This window comes from Vipera berus (assembly GCF_964194415.1).
Source record: "Vipera berus genome assembly, chromosome: 3".
Taxonomy (NCBI): Eukaryota; Metazoa; Chordata; class Lepidosauria; order Squamata; family Viperidae; genus Vipera; species Vipera berus.
The window spans coordinates 3,844,857-3,866,637 of NC_138204.1; the positions used below are offsets into that span (position 1 = coordinate 3,844,857).

The 21,781-nt window shown below is 45.2% G+C and overlaps 1 protein-coding gene across 3 annotated transcripts in view; it reads left to right on the forward strand.

Moving 5' to 3' along the window:
- Nucleotides 1–3,762: 3,762 nt before the first annotated feature.
- The window catches only part of CSNK2A1 (casein kinase 2 alpha 1), a 45,352-nt gene continuing 27,333 nt past the window's right edge, over nt 3,763–21,781 (forward strand). For 2 of the 3 annotated variants that reach the window (XM_081323805.1, XM_081323807.1), the window contains exons 1-2: nt 3,763–3,867; nt 20,598–20,825. In XM_081323805.1, coding sequence (XP_081179931.1) covers nt 20,725–20,825 — 101 coding nt within the window. In that variant the 5' untranslated portion in view covers nt 3,763–3,867; nt 20,598–20,724. Of the gene's footprint in view, nt 3,868–20,572; nt 20,826–21,781 lie in introns of all 3 variants that reach the window. The other variant, XM_081323806.1, reaches the window with a different exon arrangement.

The window sequence follows — 21,781 nt, forward strand, 5'->3', positions numbered from 1 at the left end:
CACACTGCTGGCTCATATTGAAGTGATTGTCTATTAGGACTCCGAGATCCCTCTCACAGTTACCACTATTGAGCAAGGTACCACACACACACACACACACACACACACACACACACACAATCTTCTTCATTATTGTTGGCTGAGAATGCAATGTGGCTAAGGTAAGGAGCATGGGTAGAGTTAAAATGCCCCCTAGTGGTGATTGATTTGCTGACTGGATCTGCAAATGTTACTCCACATGGCGAGATTTGTGACTTTAAGGTAGGCTTACTCAGCCCCAGGAGGCAGGCAATGCAAACCACCAAGATCAACAGATGGAAACTAATTAACCAGTGGAACAACCTGCCTCCAGAAGTTGTGGGTGCTCCATCACTGGAGGTTTTTAAGAAGAGACTGGACAGCCATTTGTCTGAAATGGTATAGGGTTGCTTGCCTGAGCAGGGGGTTGGAATAGATGACCTCCGAGGTCCCTTCCAACTTATTATTATTATTGTTGTTCTTGTTTAGAAAAGTTCAGAGGTTTGTCCAGGCAGAGTGTGTTTTTTCTCTCTCTGATTGTGTGTGTGTGCTGTCCTTCATTTCCACCCACGCCACTTTTTAAAAACTTGTTGTTGTTTATTCAGGTAGTCCTCAATTTACGACCATAACGGAGCCCAAAATTTCTGCCGTTCAGTGGGTTTTGCCCCATTTTTACGACCTTCCTTGCCACAGTTGTTAAGTGAAATGCTGCAGTTGTTAAGTTAGTAACACGGTTGTTAAATGAATCTAGCTTCCCCATTTGACTTTGCTTGACAGGACGGAAAAGGGGATCACGTGATCCCGGGACACTGCGACCATCATAAAGACAAGTCAGTTGCCAAGCGTCCGAATTTTGATCATGTGACCCTGGCAATGCTGTTAATGGTCGTAAGTGTGAAAAACAGTCATAAATCACTTTTTCCAGTGCTGTTATAACGATCACTAAACAAATGGTTGTAAATCAAGGACTACCTTTGTATAAATTTGTTAATGAGTAATTAAAACAAATAATAAATTTCCCATAAGTGTTGGGAATAAGGAGGCATATGTCTTTTAATACAGCAACAACAAAATTGCCGAATCTGAGTTCTAACATTTAACTTACTAAATAATAATAATAATAATAATAATAATAATAATAATAATAATAATAATAATAATAATAATAATAATAATAATAATCTGAAAAAAATTACGAAATACCGTGACCTGGCCATCGAAACTGCGCAGTTATAGATGAAACGTGTAACAGTGATACCCATTGTCATCGGGGCACTTGGAACTATGTCCCAAAATTTTCCAAAATACATCAAGAAACTGCAGCTTCCTGCAATAACTCCAGCAAAGCTACAAAAAACCATGCTACTCGGAACATCTTTCATTTTAAGGATATACCTGGTTGATACCTACGATGCTGGCAGCAACCCGTGTCAACCATTAGTGCCAGTCAATTTGAGTGTTCAGTTGACTGAGTTTCATGTTTTATGAATAAAAGTTTTATATAATAGTAATAATAATAAAGATGGAAGGGACCTTGGAGGTCATCTAGTCCAACCCCCTGCTCAGGCAGGAAACTCTGTATCATCTCAGACAAATTCCTGTCCAGTCTCTTCTTAAAGACTTCCAGTGCTGGAGCATTCACCACTTCTGGAGGTTGTTAATTGTTCTCACTGTCAGGAAGTTTCTCCTTAGTTCCAGATTGCTTCTGTCCTTGATTAGTTTCCATCCGTTGCTTCTTGTCCTGCCTTCAGGACAATTAATACATTATTAATACATTAATACATGTTAAATTCCTTTCTCTCTACCTCGTTTTTCTAGCCATTGAAAAAAAGTGTCTCATGTTCTAAAACAGGGGTCTTCAAACTTGGCCCTTTTATGACTTGTGGACTTCAACTTCCAGAATTCCTCAGCCAGGCACATGTCTGGCTAAGGAATTCTGGGACTTGAAGTCCGCAAGTCATAAAAGGGCCAAGTCTGAAGACCCCTGTTCTAAAATAAGCTGAATCTTCTTTCTTTTTCCTTTTCCATGCATTAGTAAGTTAAATGTTAGAACCCAGACAATATGTTGCTGATAAAATATTAAGCACTTTTGTGATGATAAAAAAACTTATATATATTATGCCAAATCCAGTCAGAGCAACCACCGCAAAACTGAAGAAGCGAAGAAGCTTCTTGGATGAAAAGCAAAACATCTTCAAGGAAGTCTAGTGGCAAAAGGGCGAAAGATTTATACGATCTGAAGAGAAACCAGAGTATTATAAATTGTACAATGGTACATTTTTAAATGGCTATGGAAGTAGCTGAGGAGGGCGCGAAGGCCTTGATCCATGCCTGGGTGAGAGATTTAGGTTGCTCAATAGATATTGAGAGGTGGAGCGAAATTTGGGTTAAGAACAGGGCTTTTTTTGTCATAGAACGCTCAGAACGGAGTTCCGGCACCTTTTTTGGATGGAACCTTGTAGGGTAGGCAAGGCGGGTTGTATGACATGTGTGAGTTCCGGCACTTTTTTCTTTTACAAAAAAAGCAGTGGTTAAGAACATTAAGTTAACACGGTCAATAGCATACAAAGAAAATATATATAAAATGGCATGTCGTTGGCATTTACCGCCGGCTAGGCTCGCCAAAATGTTTCCGGGAACATCCCCAACTTGTTGGAAATGTGGTGTCAAAGAAGGCACATATTTCCACCAATGGTGGACCTGTCGAGAGGCTATGAACTTCTGGAAGAATATCCAGAAATGGCTAAGTGAGATGTTGGGATACCATATACAACTGTGTCCTGAGGTATTTTTATTGGGGATAAGACCACGAAATATAAACAGAACTGCGTGGTACCTGTTGTTACATATAACCACTGCTGCAAGATTGGCGTGGGCGCTATATTGGAAGATGGGTGTTAGCCCACCCGACCAAATAGTAATTCAGAAAATAATGAACTGTGCGGAATCAGATCGGCTCACTATGATGTTAAGGGGACGAGGGGACACAGATTATTATTTGTCTTGGAGTCAATGGTACAATTGGATGTCAAAAAGAGCTGGTAATTGAACTTTTATTACTTGTTATATGCAATATTTTTCCCTCCTGGTGGCTGCTTTCTTATATGTAACGGGACAACCTTATTTCCTCCTCGCAATGTGATGTAAACCACTATTGACTTAATGCAGGGGTCTTCAAACTTGGCCCTTTTATGACTTGTGGACTTCAACTCCCAGAATTCCTCAGCCAGCGTATGCTGGCTGAGGAATTCTGGGAGTTGAAGTCCACAAGTCATAAAAGGGCCGAGTTTGAAGACCCCTGACTTAATGTTTGCTTGATACACAAATAAACATTTAATTTTTATTTTATTTTTTTAAAAAAGGAAGTCTAGTGGCCTTTTGGTAAAAAAAAAAAAAGCCCCTTTGGGTCAACCACCAGAAAAAATTTGGTTTGAGGGAAAAACAAGCCGAGCAGGCCCTCCGGTTCACAACCCCGAGGCCTCTCTTTCGAGCTGGGAGCACAGCTCCCATCATCCCCGGCCAGGCTTTTCCCCGATGCCGCGGGATGCGCGGATAGGCCTGAGAAAAAGAGAGGAGGGGGAATAAAACGGCCTCGACGTTTTCCCCTCAACAAACTCCACCTCCCAGAATCCAGTGCGGAAAGGCGAGAGGCACAGAGCCCGCGAGGAGGGCTAGAGCGACCAGGCGGGGGAAAGGCGGAGGAGAAAAGCGGAGGAAAGCGAGCAGCTTCCGCTTCCGGCTAGCCTCGCTTTGGGCCCTGCGGTGGCGGCCCAGCCTTGTGGCGCCGCCATATTGTCTGTGTGAGGCCGGCGAGGCGGGCGGACGGTCGGGCGGCCGGGGGCTGCTCAGGTAACGGCGAGGCGGGGACGGTCCGAGGGGGGACAGCCGGGCGGGGGAGCCCCTCCTGCAAGCCCAAAGAGCCCCCTTGGGGCGGAGGGGCGACGATGAAGGGGGGTGGTGGGCGCTTTCCCCCCCCCCTCCTCCGGGAAAGGAGGAGGAGCGCTGGGAGGGGGGAGAGAGACCTGGAGGGAAAAGGGGAAGGGTCCTTAAATGGGGGCCCTGCTCCTGCCGCCGCCCCTTTGCCCCCCCCACTGAGGCGAGGCTCCTTTGGGGAGGGGGCTTTCCTCGCTCCCCTCCCCCATTTCGGCGCTCCTTCCCCAACCTGGCGCCCTCTAGCTGCGCTGCATTCACCCCTCCCCCACCAAAGTGTGTGGGGGGGGGGCGGTGGGACCCTGACAAGGGGGGGCTGGGGAGGGAGGGAGGATTTCTCCTCTCCCCCCAAAGAAGGGGGAGAGGGACAGAAGCCTGTCTGGTTGGGGGGGCATTGTGGGGAGGGAGGGACCCAGCACCCCTCCAAGCCTCCCCCATATATCTAAACTAATGGGGGAGCAGCCAGGGGGATTTCCACCCCCACCCCCATAGGGAGGACCCTCAGATTCTGCAGTAAGACTCTCCAGCCAAAGGAAACCCCCCCCCGAGCCAAGAGCCCCCCATATTTAAAGTAATGGGGCAACAGGCAGAGGGACCCCCACCCACAAAGGGAGGACCCTCAGATTCTGCATTAAGACTCTCCACCCAAAGGAAGCCCCCCCAGCCAAGATCCCCCCATATTTAAAGTAATGGGGGAACAGGCAGAGGGACCCCCACCCACAAAGGGAGGACCCTCAGATTCTGCATTAAGACTCTCCACCCAAAGGAACCCCCCCAGCCAAGATCCCCCCATATTTAAAGTAATGGGGGAACAGGCAGAGGGACCCCCACCCACAAAGGGAGGACCCTCAGATTCTGCATTAAGACTCTCCACCCAAAGGAACCCCCCCAGCCAAGATCCCCCCATATTTAAAGTAATGGGGGAACAGGCAGAGGGACCCCCACCCACAAAGGGAGGACCCTCAGATTCTGCATTAAGACTCTCCACCCAAAGGAACCCCCCCAGCCAAGATCCCCCCATATTTAAAGTAATGGGGGAACAGGCAGAGGGACCCCCACCCACAAAGGGAGGACCCTCAGATTCTGCATTAAGACTCTCCACCCAAAGGAACCCCCCCAGCCAAGATCCCCCCATATTTAAAGTAATGGGGGAACAGGCAGAGGGACCCCCACCCACAAAGGGAGGACCCTCAGATTCTGCATTAAGACTCTCCACCCAAAGGAACCCCCCCAGCCAAGATCCCCCCATATTTAAAGTAATGGGGGAACAGGCAGAGGGACCCCCACCCACAAAGGGAGGACCCTCAGATTCTGCATTAAGACTCTCCACCCAAAGGAACCCCCCCAGCCAAGATCCCCCCATATTTAAAGTAATGGGGGAACAGGCAGAGGGACCCCCACCCACAAAGGGAGGACCCTCAGATTCTGCATTAAGACTCTCCACCCAAAGGAACCCCCCCAGCCAAGATCCCCCCATATTTAAAGTAATGGGGGAACAGGCAGAGGGACCCCCACCCACAAAGGGAGGACCCTCAGATTCTGCATTAAGACTCTCCAGCCAAAGGAACCCCCCCAGCCAAGATCCCCCCATATTTAAAGTAATGGGGGAACAGGCAGAGGGACCCCCACCCACAAAGGGAGGACCCTCAGATTCTGCATTAAGACTCTCCACCCAAAGGAACCCCCCCAGCCAAGATCCCCCCATATTTAAAGTAATGGGGGAACAGGCAGAGGGACCCCCACCCACAAAGGGAGGACCCTCAGATTCTGCATTAAGACTCTCCAGCCAAAGGAACCCCCCTCCCCCGCCAAGAGCCCCCCATGTTTAAAGTAATGGGGCAACAGGCAGAGGGACCCCCACCCACAAAGGGAGGACCCTCAGATTCTGCATTAAGACTCTCCACCCAAAGGAACCCCCCCAGCCAAGATCCCCCCATATTTAAAGTAATGGGGCAACAGGCAGAGGGACCCCCACCCACAAAGGGAGGACCCTCAGATTCTGCATTAAGACTCTCCACCCAAAGGAACCCCCCCAGCCAAGATCCCCCCATATTTAAAGTAATGGGGCAACAGGCAGAGGGACCCCCACCCACAAAGGGAGGACCCTCGTATTCTGCATTAACTCCACCACCAAGGACTGTCCCCCCAAACCAAGAACACCCCATATCTAAAGTAATAGAAGAGGCAGGGGGAAACACCCCCCCACAAAGGGAGGACCCTCAGATTCTGCATTAACTCCACAACCACCAAGGACCCCCCCACCCCCCCAAACCAAGAACCCTTCCCTCCCAATATATCTAAACATTGGTGGGAACATTAGATTCCCCCATGCTATGTAGCATATGGGGCAGGATCTGATGCTAATGCTACCACCTATATTTGGATATATGTGGGGGGAGTCTTGGTTGGGGGGGGGTTCCTTAGTGGTGGAAAGTCATAGTCCAGAATCTGAGCGTCCTCCCTATGTGGGTGGTGGGGGTCCCTCTGCCTGCAAAACCCACCCCCCATTCATTCATTCCTGTAGGGCTGATCTGGAGTCTTTGCCCTCCTGCAGCATCCGTTGGAATCCTGGCATCTGGATGGAGACGGGGTGGGGGAAAGAAGCTGCAACTCGTTGGCAGTCAGTGTGATAGTCGTTGTGCGAATGGGGAGGGTGAAGGAAGGCTGCCTGGGAGGTCTGCAATGCGTCCTCCAAGCCATCTTTTCCAGGGTGTGGGGTGTGTGTGTGTTATAATTGGGTTTCATCGGAGGGCCTCTTAGCCCTACTTTGGATCTTGGTTTATGAGGGGGCTGGCAGGGCGTCCTCGCACGTGGTGTTGTTCGCTGGGGTTCGGGATCTCTCTGCCCTTTGCGCCGCGGTGTTTTGAGGCATCTTTTTCCTCCTGTGGTTTCCTGGCAATGGAGCTGAGCGACTTCGTAAAAAGAGCGGTGGGGCTGCCAGGGTCTGGCACCTAGGCATAATTATGTGTAGTTTTAATCATGGATGTTGGTCTCTTTGAGTCTTCGCTGAAGACTCAGTACAATAGTTCATTTAGCGAACCTTCAAAGTTAACAACAGCAGTGGAAAAAGTGAACTTAAGACCGTTTTTCACACTTAACAACCGCCAGGGGTCATGTGCTTAAAAACCAGCTCGGCAACTGCGGTGTGCCGGTGTCACGTGATCCCCTTTTGGTGACCTCCTGATCAGCAAAATCAGTGGGGAAGTCAGATTCGCTTAACAACCGAGGTAGGAACTTAACGGCCGTGATTCATTGAAGAATGAAAGGTGGTAAAATGGGGCGAAATTTACTTAAAACTGTTTCACTTAACAACAAAAATTGGGGGGGGCTCGGTTGTGGTCGTAGGCCGAGGACCTCCTGTACTGTTTCCTGAAGTTGGTTGCTGCTTTTAAGTTTTGCTTTGCTTTTCCAGGTTGCCAGGTGAAAAAAGAGAATATTTGTAGCTGAGGTTTGAACTGAGCTTGGTGTGGTTTTCTTGCCGACATTTCATTACCAAGCTAGGCAACGTCATCAGGATTGGAAGGGAGTGAGTGGGGTTTGCAGAGAGGAGGAGGAGGAGGAGGAGGAGGAGGAGGAAGACGATGGCAACTGTGGGATCATTGGGGTTTTCTTGCAGACGTTTCATTACCCAAGTAGGTAATGTTATCAATGCTCAAGGGAGTGGGGAGAAAAAGGCGGATTATAGGATGCTTGTGTGCTCTCTTGAGTTTAGTTGTTTTCTTGCAGATGTTTCGTGACCAAACTAGGTAATGTCATCAGTGGTAATCTAGCACTTATGATGTTACCCATTTGGGTAATAAAACATCTGTAAGAAAACCAAGCACAGAGAACACTAAGGACCCCACGGTTCTCCTCCTCCTCCTCCTCTTCACCCCTTTAACACTGTTGAAGTTACCTAGTTTGGTAATGAAACGTTTGGGGGAAAAACAAAACAACAACCAAGCTCAGAGAGCAGCAAGGACCCCTGTAGGCCAGTTAAGTAAATAAGTAAAGTAAAGACAAAGTAAATAAACTAAATAAAAACAGAAGATGATCCAAGGCCTGGAGACCAAAATATACAACGAACGGCTGAGGGACTTGGGTTTGGCTAGTCTAGAGAAAAGAAGAAATAGGGGTGACGTGATAGCAGCCTTCCAGTATTTGAGGGGCTGCCACAAGGAAGAGGGGGTCACTAAGAGAAGAGAAGGGTGAGGGGTGACATGATAGCAGTGTTCCAATATCTCAGGGACTACCACAAAGAAGAGGGAGTCAAGCTATTCTCCAAAGCGCCTGAAGGCAGGACGAAGCAACGGATGGAAACTAGTCAAGGAGAGAAGCAGCCTAGAACTAAGGAGAAACTTCCTGACAGTGAGAACAACTAACCAGTGGAACAACCTGCCTCCAGAACTTGTGAATGCTCCAACACTGGAGGTTTTTAAGAAGAGACTGGACAGCCATTTGCCTGAAATGATATAGGGTTTCCTGCCTGAGCAGGGGGTTGGACTAGATGACCTCCAAGGTCCCTTCCAACTTTATATATATTATTATTATATTATTATAATTCTCCAAAGCACCTGAAGGCAGGACGAGAAACGACAGTTGGAAACCGATCAAAGAGAGAAGCAACCTGGAATTAAGGAGAAACTTCCTGGCAGTGAGGACAATCAACCAGTGGAACAGCTTGCCACCAGAAGTCGTGGGTGCTCCATCACTGGAGATTTTAAGAAGAGTCTGGACAGCCACGGTATAGGTTCTACTGCTTAAGTGGGGGGCTGGACTAGAAGACCTCCACGGTCCCTTCCAGCTCTATTTCTGTTTCACTCTATACTACTCTACTCTACTCTGTAATGGGTGGTGAAGAGAAATAACTGATTGTTATTCCCCTGTCTGTAGCAAGGATATTAAAAAAAAAATCTTGTCATGCCACACCAACGTCTTTTCTCAAATAGCCAACAGCTGGAAGCTTCTGGGAATCATATTTAAAGCCCATCTCTTCATGCTTGTGTAGTAGTGGCTGACATAGAGTAGCACCATCACTCTTACCAGCTTCGGAATCATTTTGATGGCTGTCTACCTTGTCATGGCAGTAGAAAATTCTTGACCATCTTCTAGGTGGAAAGATATTTCTTTGCGCCATCCAAATGTTTGGGCACTTGAGAAGCTTTATCTCCAACTGCTGCTGGCTGAATGTATCTTTACACCATCTCTCAGCCAGCAGTCTTCAAGAGCCAGCTAGCTGGTCACTACTAAGCAGTTCCTGTGGGTTTAAGACAATTAATAGTTTGGAAACACTTTCTTACATTTGAAACTTGTTGAAGCTTTTCAAACGGGATTGTACCTGTTACGTTATATTATATCCAACTCTATTATTACGTAGCAGCGGTCTTCAGACTTGGCAACTTTAAGACACGTGGACTCCCAACTCCCAGAATTCTGGGAGTTAAAGTCCACAAGTCTTAAAGTTGCCAAGTTTGAAGACCACTGCTACGTAATAATAAGAGTTGGAAGGGACCTTGGAGATCTTCTAGTCCAGCCCCCTCCTGCTTGAGACCTAAAAGGTGCCTTCCAACATTATTATTATTATCATTATCATTATCATTATTATTAATCATTGCGCAGTCAGCCAGATGTTCAAACTGGATTTGGCATTTTTGTCTACTTGTCGAGTCCTTACCAAGGACCTGGGATAGGCAGATGTGGATGTTTGATGGTATCACAGATCTCGTCGCAGGATGGAAGCAGTTCCTAGTAAGGCCGCCTTTTGCAGTTGACTGATGGCGAATTTGTCAATGCTGATGATGGTGTTCCAGTGGTGCTCCAGTTGTTTGGGGATTGCACCCAAGGGGCCTATTACTATTGGTACTACTACCCTTGCTTGCCTTTGCCACAATCTTTCTATTTCTATTTGTAGGTCTTTGTATTTTGTTATCTTCTCCAGTTCTTTCTCGTCTATTCTGCTGTCTCCAGGCACTGCCACGTCCACTATACAGTGGTTGCAGTTGTTTTGGGATTGCACCCAAGGCTCCTCCTCCTCCTCCTCCTCCTCCTCCTCCTCCTCTTCTTCTTCCTCTTCCTCCTCCTTATTATTATTATTATTATTATTATTATTATTATTATTATTATTATTATTAATCATCGCACAGTCAGCCAGATGTTCAGACTGGATTTGGCAATTTTTGTCTACCTATCGAGTCCTTAGCAAGGACCCGGGATAGGCAGATGTGGATGTTTGATGGTATTACAGATCCCGTCGCAGGATGGAAGCAGTTCCTAGTAAGGCCGCCTATTGCAATTGACTGATGGCGAATTTGTTAATTTAATTTAATTTTAATTTTAATTCCATTTATATCCCGCCCTTCTCCGAAGACTCAGGGCGGCTTAGAAGCTTAGCTGATGATGGTGTTCAAGTGGTGCTCCAGTTGTTTTGGGATTGCACCCAAGGCGCCTATTACCATTGGTACTACCGTTGCTTGCCTTTGCCACAGTCGTCGTCTTCTTCTTCTTCTTCTTCTTCTTCTTCTTCTTCTTCTTCTTCTTCTTCTTCTTCTTATTATTATTATTATTATTATTATTATTATTATTATTATTATTATTATTATATACAGATAGTCCTTGACTTATGACTACAATGGAGCTGAAACTTTCTATTATTAAGCAAGACAGTTGTAAATTTTGCTCCGTTTTACGACCTTTCTTGCTGCAGTTGTTAAGTGAGTCACTGCAGCTGTTAACAGGGCTTGCTAAGTGAAACGGGCCTCCCGATTGGCTGTGCTTGCCAGAAGGTCACAAAAGGGGATCACATGACCCCAGGACGCTGCGACCATCATAAATATGAGTCAGCTGCCCAGTTTAGATCACGCGACCACGGGCGGGAATGCTGCAATGGTGGTAAGAGTGAAAAACGGTCGTAAGTCACTTCTGCCAGTGCCTTTGTAACACTGAATGGTCACAAAATGAACTGTCGTAAGTTGAGGACCTCGCCTGTAATGAAGCTGGGGTTTTCCTTCCCCTTGCAGTGAGAACATCACATCTGCCTCTTATCCTCAATTTATGTCTGTGGGTGCATTTTTTTCTGCATTTCCTGTGGTGCTGCGTCGTCCTCAATCATGATGGAAAAACAATCCTGGTGGCCAAGAACGTGTCTATGTATTTATTGGGTATATTAAGCTGTGCAGTAGAGAAGTAACTGGTAAATATTGGTGGTCCTCGACTTACGACCGTTCAGCCCAAAATTTCTGTTGCTCATGAGACATTTGTGAGGTGAATTTTGCTCTGTTTTGTGACCTTTTTTTGGCCACGGTTGTTAAGGGGATCCCTGAAATTGTTCGTAAGACAGATGTTAAGCGAATCGGACTTCCCATCTGATTTTCGATCGCGTGACCGTGAGATTTCTGAAGTGGGAGATTATAGAGTCACAGAATCCTGAGGCTGGAAGGGACCTTGGAGGTCTTCTAGTCCAACCGCCTACCCAAGGCAGGAGTCCTCATGCCCAGGGGTCCTCAACCTTGGCAACTTTAAGATTTGTGGACTTCAACTCCCAGAATTCCCCAGCCAGGCATGCTGGCTGAGGAATTCTGAAAGTCGCAAATCCAAAAGTCATAAAAGGGCCAAGTTTGAAGACCCCTGGTTTAAACCCTCTCCTCCTTAAAATGAAAGGCATCTGTTTATAGGTCCCACATGTACCTGAATGTACAAGATAAGAGATAAAACAACCTTTCTTGTCATTTTTTTTACTGTGGGTACAACGGCACACATCGAAAATGAAATTTAGTTGCCCACTCTCAAAGTGAAACACATACATGACACACACCTAAACATACTACATGCAACGTATGTATAGACCTACACCCTTACATATAAGTAACATGTAAATATTAATTACTGCCCATACATAACGGAAGGAGGAAGCTTGAGAGTTCACAAGGTTGATGCTGTATGGAATGAAACTATGGCTGAATCTGGATGTTCTGCTTTGGATGCCACAGAGCCCCCCCCCCTCCCAGAAGGTAACAAGGAAAACAGGTTGTGAAGAGGGTGTGTCGTGTCCCAGACAATCTTGCGGACCCTGCTCAAGCAGCGCTTCTGTGCCACGTCCTGGATGGGAGGGAGGAAACTGCCAATGATCTTTTCAGCTGTCCTCACCACTCTCTGCACCGCCTTCCTGTCCGAAGCAGGGATGCTTCCAAACCAGACTGGCTCGATGCTCTCGATCGTCCCTCTGCAGAAAGTGGTGAGGACAGGGGAAGGAAGATGAGCTTGCGACGCAGGAAATGCAGGCGCTGCTGTGCCTGCTTCATCAGGGTCTCGTTTAGCGACCAAGCCAGCCTACTCGTTAGCTGCACACCAGGAATTTGATGCTGGTAACCGTCTCCGCAGGTGAATCATTAATGCACAGAGAAGTGGGGCTGTGGCCTGCCTTTTCTGAAATCGACAATGATCTCTCTGGTTTTTCCGGTATTTAAAACTAGGCTGTTTTCCTTACACCAGTTCACCAAACCCCTCGACCTCCTTGTGGTAAGCTTCCGCCTTGTGGTCATGAATAAGGCCCACTACTGTGGTATCATCTGCGAACTTCAGAATGTGTGTCGGTGGCAAACCTAGCACAGCAGTCATGGGTCAACAGGGTGAACAGCGGCGGACTTAGGACAAATGCCTTTTTCAGTGGCGTAAGGGATCTCCTGATTTTTACGACTGTGCTTTGACTCTCGTCTGTTTGATCGTGGACTTTATACTGTGGTAAAGTTGAATCGTGAATCAGCTAGAAAGAAACCTGTTTTACTGCGCAAGACGTGTTTGATTGGCGATTCCAAGTTTGGTTGAAGAATTCACGAATAGGTTTGTCCGTGGAATTCTTTGGTTCTTTGGGATATGTTTATTGTTGTAGTCCAGGGGGGTCTTCAAACATGGCCCTTTTATGACTTGTGGACTTCAGCTCCCAGAATTCCTCAGCCAGGCGTGCCTGGCTGAGGAATTCTGGGAGTTGAAGTCCACAAGCAGGAGTCTTCAAACTTGGCCCTTTTATGACTTGTGGACTTCAACTCGCCTGACTGAGGAATTCTGGGAGTTGAAGTCCACAAGCAGGGGTCTTCAAACTTGGCTCTTTTATGACTTGTGGACTTCAACTCGCCTGACTGAGGAATTCTGGGAATTGAAGTCCACAAGCAGGGGTCTTCAAACTTGGCCCTTTTATGACTTGTGGACTTCAACTTGCCTGACTGAGGAATTCTGGGAGTTGAAGTCCACAAGCAGGGGTCTTCAAACTTGGCCCTTTTATGACTTGTGGACTTCAACTCGCCTGACTGAGGAATTCTGGGAGTTGAAGTCCACAAGCAGGGGTCTTCAAACTTGGCCCTTTTATGGCTTGTGGACTTCAACTCCCAGAATCCCTCAGCCAGGCCACCCCTGTTGTAGTAAGAAAAGCAAAATCACTGGCCTTTCTTATTAAGCAGGTACCGATAGTCCTCGACTTCCGACCACACTCGAGCCCAACATTTCTGTTGCTGAGTGAGACAGTTAAATGACTTTTGCCCCATTTTATGATCTTTCTTACGACCGTCGTTAAATGAATCCCTGCAGTTAAGTTAGTAACACGGTGATTAAGCAAAGCTGGCTTCCCCCATCGTCTTTGCAAAAGGTGATCACGTGACCCTAGGACACCACAACCGTCATAAGTACATGTCAGTGGCCAAGCATCTGAATTTTGATCACATGACCACGGGGATGCCGCGATGGTCGTAAGTGTGAAAAAGCGGTCATCCGTCACTTTTTCCCCTCCTGCCATTGTAACTTAGAATGGTCACTAAATGAACCGTTGTAAATTGAGGACCTCCTGCAATGGAAAAAGGGGGCCTTCCTACTTTTTACACAGTTTTGTCCTCTCAAATTCTCGGAAGGGAAAGAGAGTTTTTTTTTTCCCTCCCTCTTCCTCCGGGATTAAATGGAACGTAGAAAATTCTTCATTGACTTTTCTTTACCCTTAATATTACCGTAATGTGATTTTTATTTTATTCCCCCTCCCCCCCCCCGATTTACTCCTGCCTGTATCTAGCATTGATGTAAACTAGACAATTGCGATTTGCTCGGTAAAACAATTGTTTGGCAATCTCGGTTAACATATGTATGAATACAGTCACTGCTTTTGTCTGCATCTGTCTTTCCTGTTTTTGTCTGCATCTGGTTCTGTTCCGGAATATTTTAGAGTAGAAGCATATCTAACATTCCTCCCCATCCCTTCTGGAAGAGATGGCAATATTAAGTCTTGCCGGCATCGTGACCTCTGCTTTTAAAGGGGGAAAGAAAAAACTAATATCGAGTCACATATGAGCTGTCCGTATATTAATACAGGTGCAAATTAGAATCCGGGGTCCTATTAATATCCTGAGTGAATATTCGCTAAGTAGAAAAATACACTGTTTGCCTCACGCTGTTAAGAATCACAAGCATTTTAAGGCCTTGCAAGTTTACAGGTGAGTTCAGATCAGGTATGATTACACCGATGAAGGTTTACACCTTTGTAAAATTTTACATCATTTGTGATTTTAAAAACTAGACCCAGGGGTAGGTCACCTTGGCTCTTTTATGACTCGTGGACTTCAACTCCCAGAATTCCTGAGCCAGCCATGCTGAGGGGAAAGGGAGAGGTTTCCTTGCTGAGCCTTGCTGGCTCAGGAATTCTGGGAGTTGAAGTCCATGAGTCATAAAAGAGCCAAGATTGCGTACTCCTGGTCTAGGCCTAGGCCGCTTTATGACTCGTGGACTTCAACTCCCAGAATTCCTGAGCCAGCCATGCTGAGGGGAAAGGGAGAGGTTTCCATGATGAGCCGTGCTGGCTCAAGAATTCTGGGAGTTGAAGTCCACGAGTCACGAGGGGGCCAAAGTTCCCCCATGCTGTCTCAGGAATCCTGGGAGTTGAAGTCCACGAGCCGTGAAGGGGCCATAGTTCCCCCATGCTGGCTGAGGAATTCTGGGAGTTGAAGTCCACAAGCCATAAAAGAGCCAAGGTTGCCTATCCCTGAACTAGACCAAGGGTCTCCCAACGTGGCAACTTTAAGACTTGTGGACTTCAACTCCCAGAATTCCCCAGCCAGGCATGCGTGACTGGCCGAGGAATTCTGGGAGTTGAAGTCCACAAGTCTTAAACAGGCCAAGTTTGAGGACCTCCGCTCATACCATCTCAGACAAATGTTTGTCCGATTTTTCCAAATGATTAATCAATCGTTCTATCACTTTTTACACCACAATTTAGGATAGGTCTTGATGCATTTCTTCCCCTGTTTATAGGTGTGGGCTTCACTAAGTGAACCGCCGTAAGTCGAGGACGGACTTTGGCCCTGGCCTCGCTATAGGCGTGCCTGAATTATTTTGTCGTCGCTGATCATAAAAGCACCGGGGGGGGGGGGGAAACGGGGAGTGTGAAAATCCCACGGAGAGGAGTCAAGGTGTTTGCATGTTTTTGCGAGATTTTTTTTTTTGCAGTTCACACCAGGCAAGAGAGAGGATTCTTTGCAACCCCCTTATTATAGTGCAGATTCAGAAAAGTGCTCAGGGAGGCAGAAGGAGAGTTTCTCATTTATTTTATTTATATATATGTGTGTGTGTGTAAAATATATAATATATGTAATGTTATATATGTGTGTGTGTGTGTGTGTGTATGTATGTATATATGTATGTATGTATGTATGTATATATATATATATATATATATATATATATATATATATATATATATATATATATATATATATATATATATATATATATATATATATATATATATATATATATATATATATATATAATACACACACACACACAAAGCTAGGTTCCCCCCTCTCTCCCCCCCCATGGGTATGTATGTTTATTTATTTATTTGGAACCTGGCTTTTATATTTAGCTGCTTTTCTCGCGTCTTCCGTTCGGAAGGTAGGAGGTGATATATCAAGTGTCAGATAAATTGGATACAGAAAATATGGCTCTACTTTTATTGAGCGTCTGCGCGGAAGGAGAGAAGGCAAGTTAACGTTTTTCAACAGTCCACCTTTCCCCCTTTTTTTAAGGAAAACCTAGATGAGGCTTTCCGGGTCTTCAGCTGACTCCACCTTATGGGAGTGGTAGTCCCAACCAATTGAGGGAATTTGGACTGTTGACCTTACGGGTTGCTTAAGAACTTGACGGCCCATACCCTGATCTGAATAAACGTACAGGTAGTTTTTGACTTACTGTAATTGAGCTCAAAATTTATGCTGTTAAGTGACACGTTCGTTAGGTGAGTTTTGCCCCGTGTTACCTACCACCTTTCTTGCCTTGGCTGTTAAAGTGAATCACTGCAGTTGATAAGTGAGTAACCCGGTTGTTAAGGGAATCTGGCTTCCCCCCGCCCACCCACCCCGCAACTTTACTTCTGAACTTTGATCACATGATCATGGGGACCTGTCATTGGACAAGAAGAAGCAGCCCTTAAGGACAATCTGTTTTGATTTGAAGGGCGTCTTTTTTATCAGTCGTGCTGGAAACCCGAACGGGTTGGCCCTGAAATTTAAAAGTAATAGAAAAAAAAAGCTTTTTTGAGGCTTGGACCTGGGTAGACTATAGTGATCAATAAAGATGATAGACGAGATGATAGATAGATAGATAGATAGATAGATGATAGATAGATAGATAGATAGATAGATAGATAGATAGATAGATAGATAGATAGAAAGATAGAAAGATAGAAAGATAGAAAGATAGATGTAGATAGATGTATAGATAGATAGATAATGTATAGATATAGATAGATAGATAGATAGATAGATGATAGAGAGACAGATAGATAGGCAGACATAGAGATAGAGAGAGACAGAGACTGACAGATAGAGATAGATAGATACATACATACATAGATACATAGATGATGGATGATGAATGATTGATAGAGATGATAGCTCAATAGAGATGGATGGACGATAGAGATGATCGATAGAGAAGAGATGATAGCTTTTAAAAGTTAAGAGATTTTTTATTTATTTATTTATTTATTTATTTATTTATTTATTTATTTATTTATTTATTTATTTATTTATTTATTTATTTAGATTTATATACCGCCCTTTCCCGAAGGACTCAGGGCGGTTTACAGGATATTTAAAAGAAAATCAGTACAAAAGTTAAAACAAATTAAAAAAGATTAAATGAAACCCTGAGAAAAAAATAAAAACCCAGTTAAAATTAAAAATTAAAAAATTCTCAGCCTGGGCTGAGAAAAGATTAAACTAAATCCCTGAAAAAATATAAAACATAGAAAACCCCAGTTAAAACCCCAATTAAAACTCAGCCTGGGCCGGAAAGCTCGAAGAGCCAGGTCTTCAGGTCCCGGCGGAACGAACGGAGGTCGGGGGCTGTCCTAAGCTCCGCGGGCAGCTGGTTCCAAAGGGCAGGCGCACCCACTGAGAAGGCCCTATCCCTGGGTGTTACCCGCCGGCAATCTTTAACCGGCGGCACCCTGAGAAGACCCTCCCTGTGGGAGCGCACTGGACGAAGGGAGCTTAAGATGACAGTATCTTAAAAATTAGAGAGAAAGATGGTACCTTTTTAAAATTAGACTAACTAGAATAGAATAGGATAGGATAGAATAGAATAGACTAGAAAATATGGAATGGAATAGAAAATAGAATCGAATACAAAATAGAACAGAACAACTTTATTGTCACTTTAAGTGTACATTAATCAGCATTAAAATGAGATTTCGTTGCATACAGCTCCCAAAGGGTAACCACCTGCAATACACACTGCATAAATAAAATAACAACAGCAACAGCCTTTTGTACAAATCTAGGAATTTGTGTTGGGGTGAGAGAGATACTTTATGCCCTTCATTAGAACTGTTTTTAAATGTTAAAAACTATTCTGCAGTGGTGTGGGATATTCCCCGTTTCTCAGAGGTCTATTATTTGCAAGGAAAATAGGAAAAGCCCATGATTGCAAAAAAAAGGGGGGGGGAAACCAAAGAATGACAGCCAAACCCAGGCTCCATCGTTTCTGAGATTCTGGATTGTTTTGTCCCGCGACGGCAGAAACACGCACCCAGTGTTGGTTCCCATGTTACATTTCTCATAAAAAGCCTCGAAGCCAATGCAGCTTTCAGCTTTTCATTTCTCTAAATATTTATAAGAATTGCCTGCTAGGTCCAGACCCAGAACTGGGAAGGTGGGATATATACAAGGTAGTCCTCAACTTACGACCGCAATTGAGTGTGCAGTTGTGGTCGTTGATTGGGACATCATGTGTCCCTGCCTGATTTTATGGCCTTTTTAATCCTAAATGTTAAGCGATTGCTGCAGTCGTTAAGCAAAGCCGTTTTGCCTGTTGTCTGCCGTGTTTTTTTGTTGTTGTGGTTGTTGAAAATCAGAAATACGTTTCAGTTCCTGGGGGGAAAAAACCCATTATAATAATGGCCAATATCTGTAGCTCGGGTGTAGGATGAGGGTGAAGTTTCGTTCTCCGAGCTTGGAGCCCGGAGAACAAAGCTTCACCCTGAAAAGGTTATAAATTATGGTCATGTGACTTTGGAATACTGCAAATGGCCATCAATGGTGGCTTGTCCGTCAGAACTTTGAATCTGGGTCTTTCTTGGGATCTGTCGTAACTTCAAATGGTCAGTAAGCAACCAGTTGTAAGTTAAGGACTTAATAAAAGAATATTTTCAGGTCTTGGGTGTGATTTATAGGTGTGGCGTTCAAATCCTTGTGTAGATTTTAGTCTCCCACAAATATCTGTTTCTAGGGAATGATCTTTTGCGTGAGACCGACCAACTTCTTGCCTTCTCAATAGGTTTGCCTGAAATGGGATAAGTGGAATTTTCCTCCAGTGCGATTTCCCCCTGTATTTTACCAGGAAATATAGATAGGGCCGGCTACAAAAGTCAGTGCCCTCCTAACCATACCCAAGCACTCTGAATTTGTGGGCGATGTCCATTTTGCTCTCCGAGTTCATGCTGACCTAACCCTAAGTGGAATTTTCCTCCAATGGGATTTTCCCATGTGTTTTACCAATTACGCCTGCAATTTCATTCGCAAGTCGTAAATCAAGTCCTTATGAGATATCATGAAGGTTGCAAATGGCGGTTGCAGCCGTCACAAATTCACGTCGCTTGCCAAGTCGTCGAAATTTTGATCAAGTGACTCTGAGGCTGCTCCATCAGTTGGCAACGCGAGGACTAGTTGTAAGTCCCTTTTTTCACTGGGCTTGTAATGTTGAACCGTCATTAAACGAACGGCTTAAGTCTTGTTGCCTGTGCTAAAATACAGGTATCCTGAGTAAGCATATCTCCGACCTAGCTGACATGATGCAGGGAATGGTTTATTGGCTTGCTCTTTAGTTTACAGAACTTAGCGTGGCGTAGAAAAGTGTGTGAAATTTTGTACAGGTAGTCCTCGGCTGACAACCATTCGTTTAGTGGCTGTTCAAACGTTACAGCTGAAAAAAAATGTGACTTATGTCCGTTTTCCCCACTTACGACCATGGCAGCATCCCTCTGGTCACGTCACGTCTGAGGACCCCTGCTTTAGGGGACTGAAATTGGGTAATTTGTCCTCAGAAGCGGCCAGAACTGTGCGCTGCACAAGGAGAACAGAACATTTTGCACATCACCGCTTTAAGCTTCTGCACGGTTTGCAACGTCCCAACTGCTTGCCGGGTGTGACGTGCTGCCAAGATTAACTTACGACTACCACCCTTTGGCAGAGCCCTGGGTTATTGCAAAAGGGGACCGGAGGCGTCCCAGGCTGGCTAGAGGAAGGGATGAGTAAAACTGCAAGGCTCAGGTGCGTGTCCGTGTGTGTGTGTGTGTGTGAAAAACCTTCGAACGTCTCCATCTCTCTGTGCCAGTGGTCCATGAGTTATTGCTGCTGCTGCCATTGCTGGGAGATTGAACAAAAAAAATATCTCTGCAAACATCCATTTATGTAGCTCAACGCGAATCTTTATTCGGTCTTACATCAGTCTGCAGAATACAGAAATGGTAAAATACAGAAGCGGTTAATTAGAATAAAGCACAAAAGAAAGGAGATTGTGTATGTGTCAACGCGGCTAACATCGGATGTTTTTTGCGTTGACAACAGTTGGGAGACTAGCCATTTTCTTCTTGTTTGCTTTTAGAGTGTGATGATGACCTAGCGTGAGAATCAAGGTTGTTGAAATAAGAGATGATAAAGAATTGGGCGGGCTGGAGAACTGGAGGGGAAGCCTGCAATTCAAACTAATTGGGGAATGTGATTTATGGCTGTTAATTGAAGGAGGGAATTGTGCTTTGATACTATGTGCCCCAGGGGAGGGGAATTCAGTTTTTTGGCTTCGAATATGTAAGTGCCGATATTACGCTACCTCGAATAAAAGATCTTTTAAGGTAAAGAACGCCTCGAGGTTCTTTTGAAGAGCTCCATTTGTCTATTATTATATAACAGGGGTCTTCAAACTAGGCAACTTTTAAGACTTGTGGACTTCAGCTCCCTGCCCTAAGGGTAGAAACGGTTCGCTTCCTTCCGCAGAATAAAACCCTAACCCTTGTCAATAAATAGTAAGCTCCTGGAGATTTAAAACTTCCAAAGTTTTCATCCCGTATAGAACTGTTTCGTTGCCTGATTTGGACCGTCTCTTCTCTTCTCTTCAGGACCCTTGCGTTTTTGTCTTCGCAGTGGGGAAAAAAAAACACAAAAGTATTCGATCAAGTCCAATCCGAGGCAATCCTGGGATTGATCCGGGAGTGGGAAGACGCGCCCAGGCCAGATCCGTAGCCCAGCTCCACCTGCCAGCCTGTCCGACATGTCGGGGCCTGTGCCAAGCAGGGCCAGAGTTTACACAGACGTAAATACGCACAGACCACGAGAGTACTGGGATTATGAGTCGCATGTGGTAGAGTGGGGGTAAGTGTCCTGGCCTAGATGTGGCCTGTTTTGCTTTTGGGTTCCAAAGCTCTTGTAACAATGGTAGATTCTGTTCTATTCTGCAGTCTGTTATCTCTGTTCTGTTCTGTTCCTATTTCTGTTTTGTTCCATTCTATTTGTATTTCATTCTCCTTTCCTTTCCTTCTTTCCTTTCCTTTCCTTTCCTTTCCTTTCCTTTCCTTTCCTTTCCTTTCCTTTCCTTTCCTTTCCTTCTCTTCATTTCCTCCTATTTCTCTTCCTTTCCTTTCCTTTCCTTTCCTTTCCTTTCCTTTCCTTTCCTTTCCTTTCCTTTCCTTTCCTTTCCTTTCCTTTCCTTTCCTTTCCTTTCCTTTCCTTACCTTACCTTACCTTACCTTACCTTACCTTACCTTTACCTTACCTCACCTTACCTTCTGTCTATTCCATTCCATTCCCATCTTCATTACTTTCTAAGTAACTCAAGGTGACAAACATAAATAACACTCCTTCCTCCTCCTATTTTACTCACAACAACCACCCTATGAGGCGGGCTGGGCTGAGAGAGAGGGACTGGCCCAAAGTTAGCCAGTAGGTTTTCATGCCTAAGGCAGGACTTCCAGGCATTTATGTCAGAAGCGCTGAGACACTTCCCGGTTTGAAAGGATTAGCCAGCGATCTCACCACGCTCGGCTGGGAGCCCCCTTCAGAATGTCCCCATTAATGTGCCAACAGAATTGGTACCTTTAAAAGCATGCGATTGTGTGCTTTTAAACTGCTACCGTGTTTTTCCCGAAAATAAAATTGGGTCTTTCTTCTTTCTTTCTTTCTTTCTTTCTTTCTTTCTTTCTTTCTTTCTTTCTTTCTTTCTTTCTTTCTTTCTTTCTTTCTTTCTTTCTTTCTTTCTTTCTTTCTTTCCTTCCTTCCTTCCTTCCTTCCTTCCTTCTCTTTCTTTCTTTCTTTCTTTCTTTCTTTCTTTC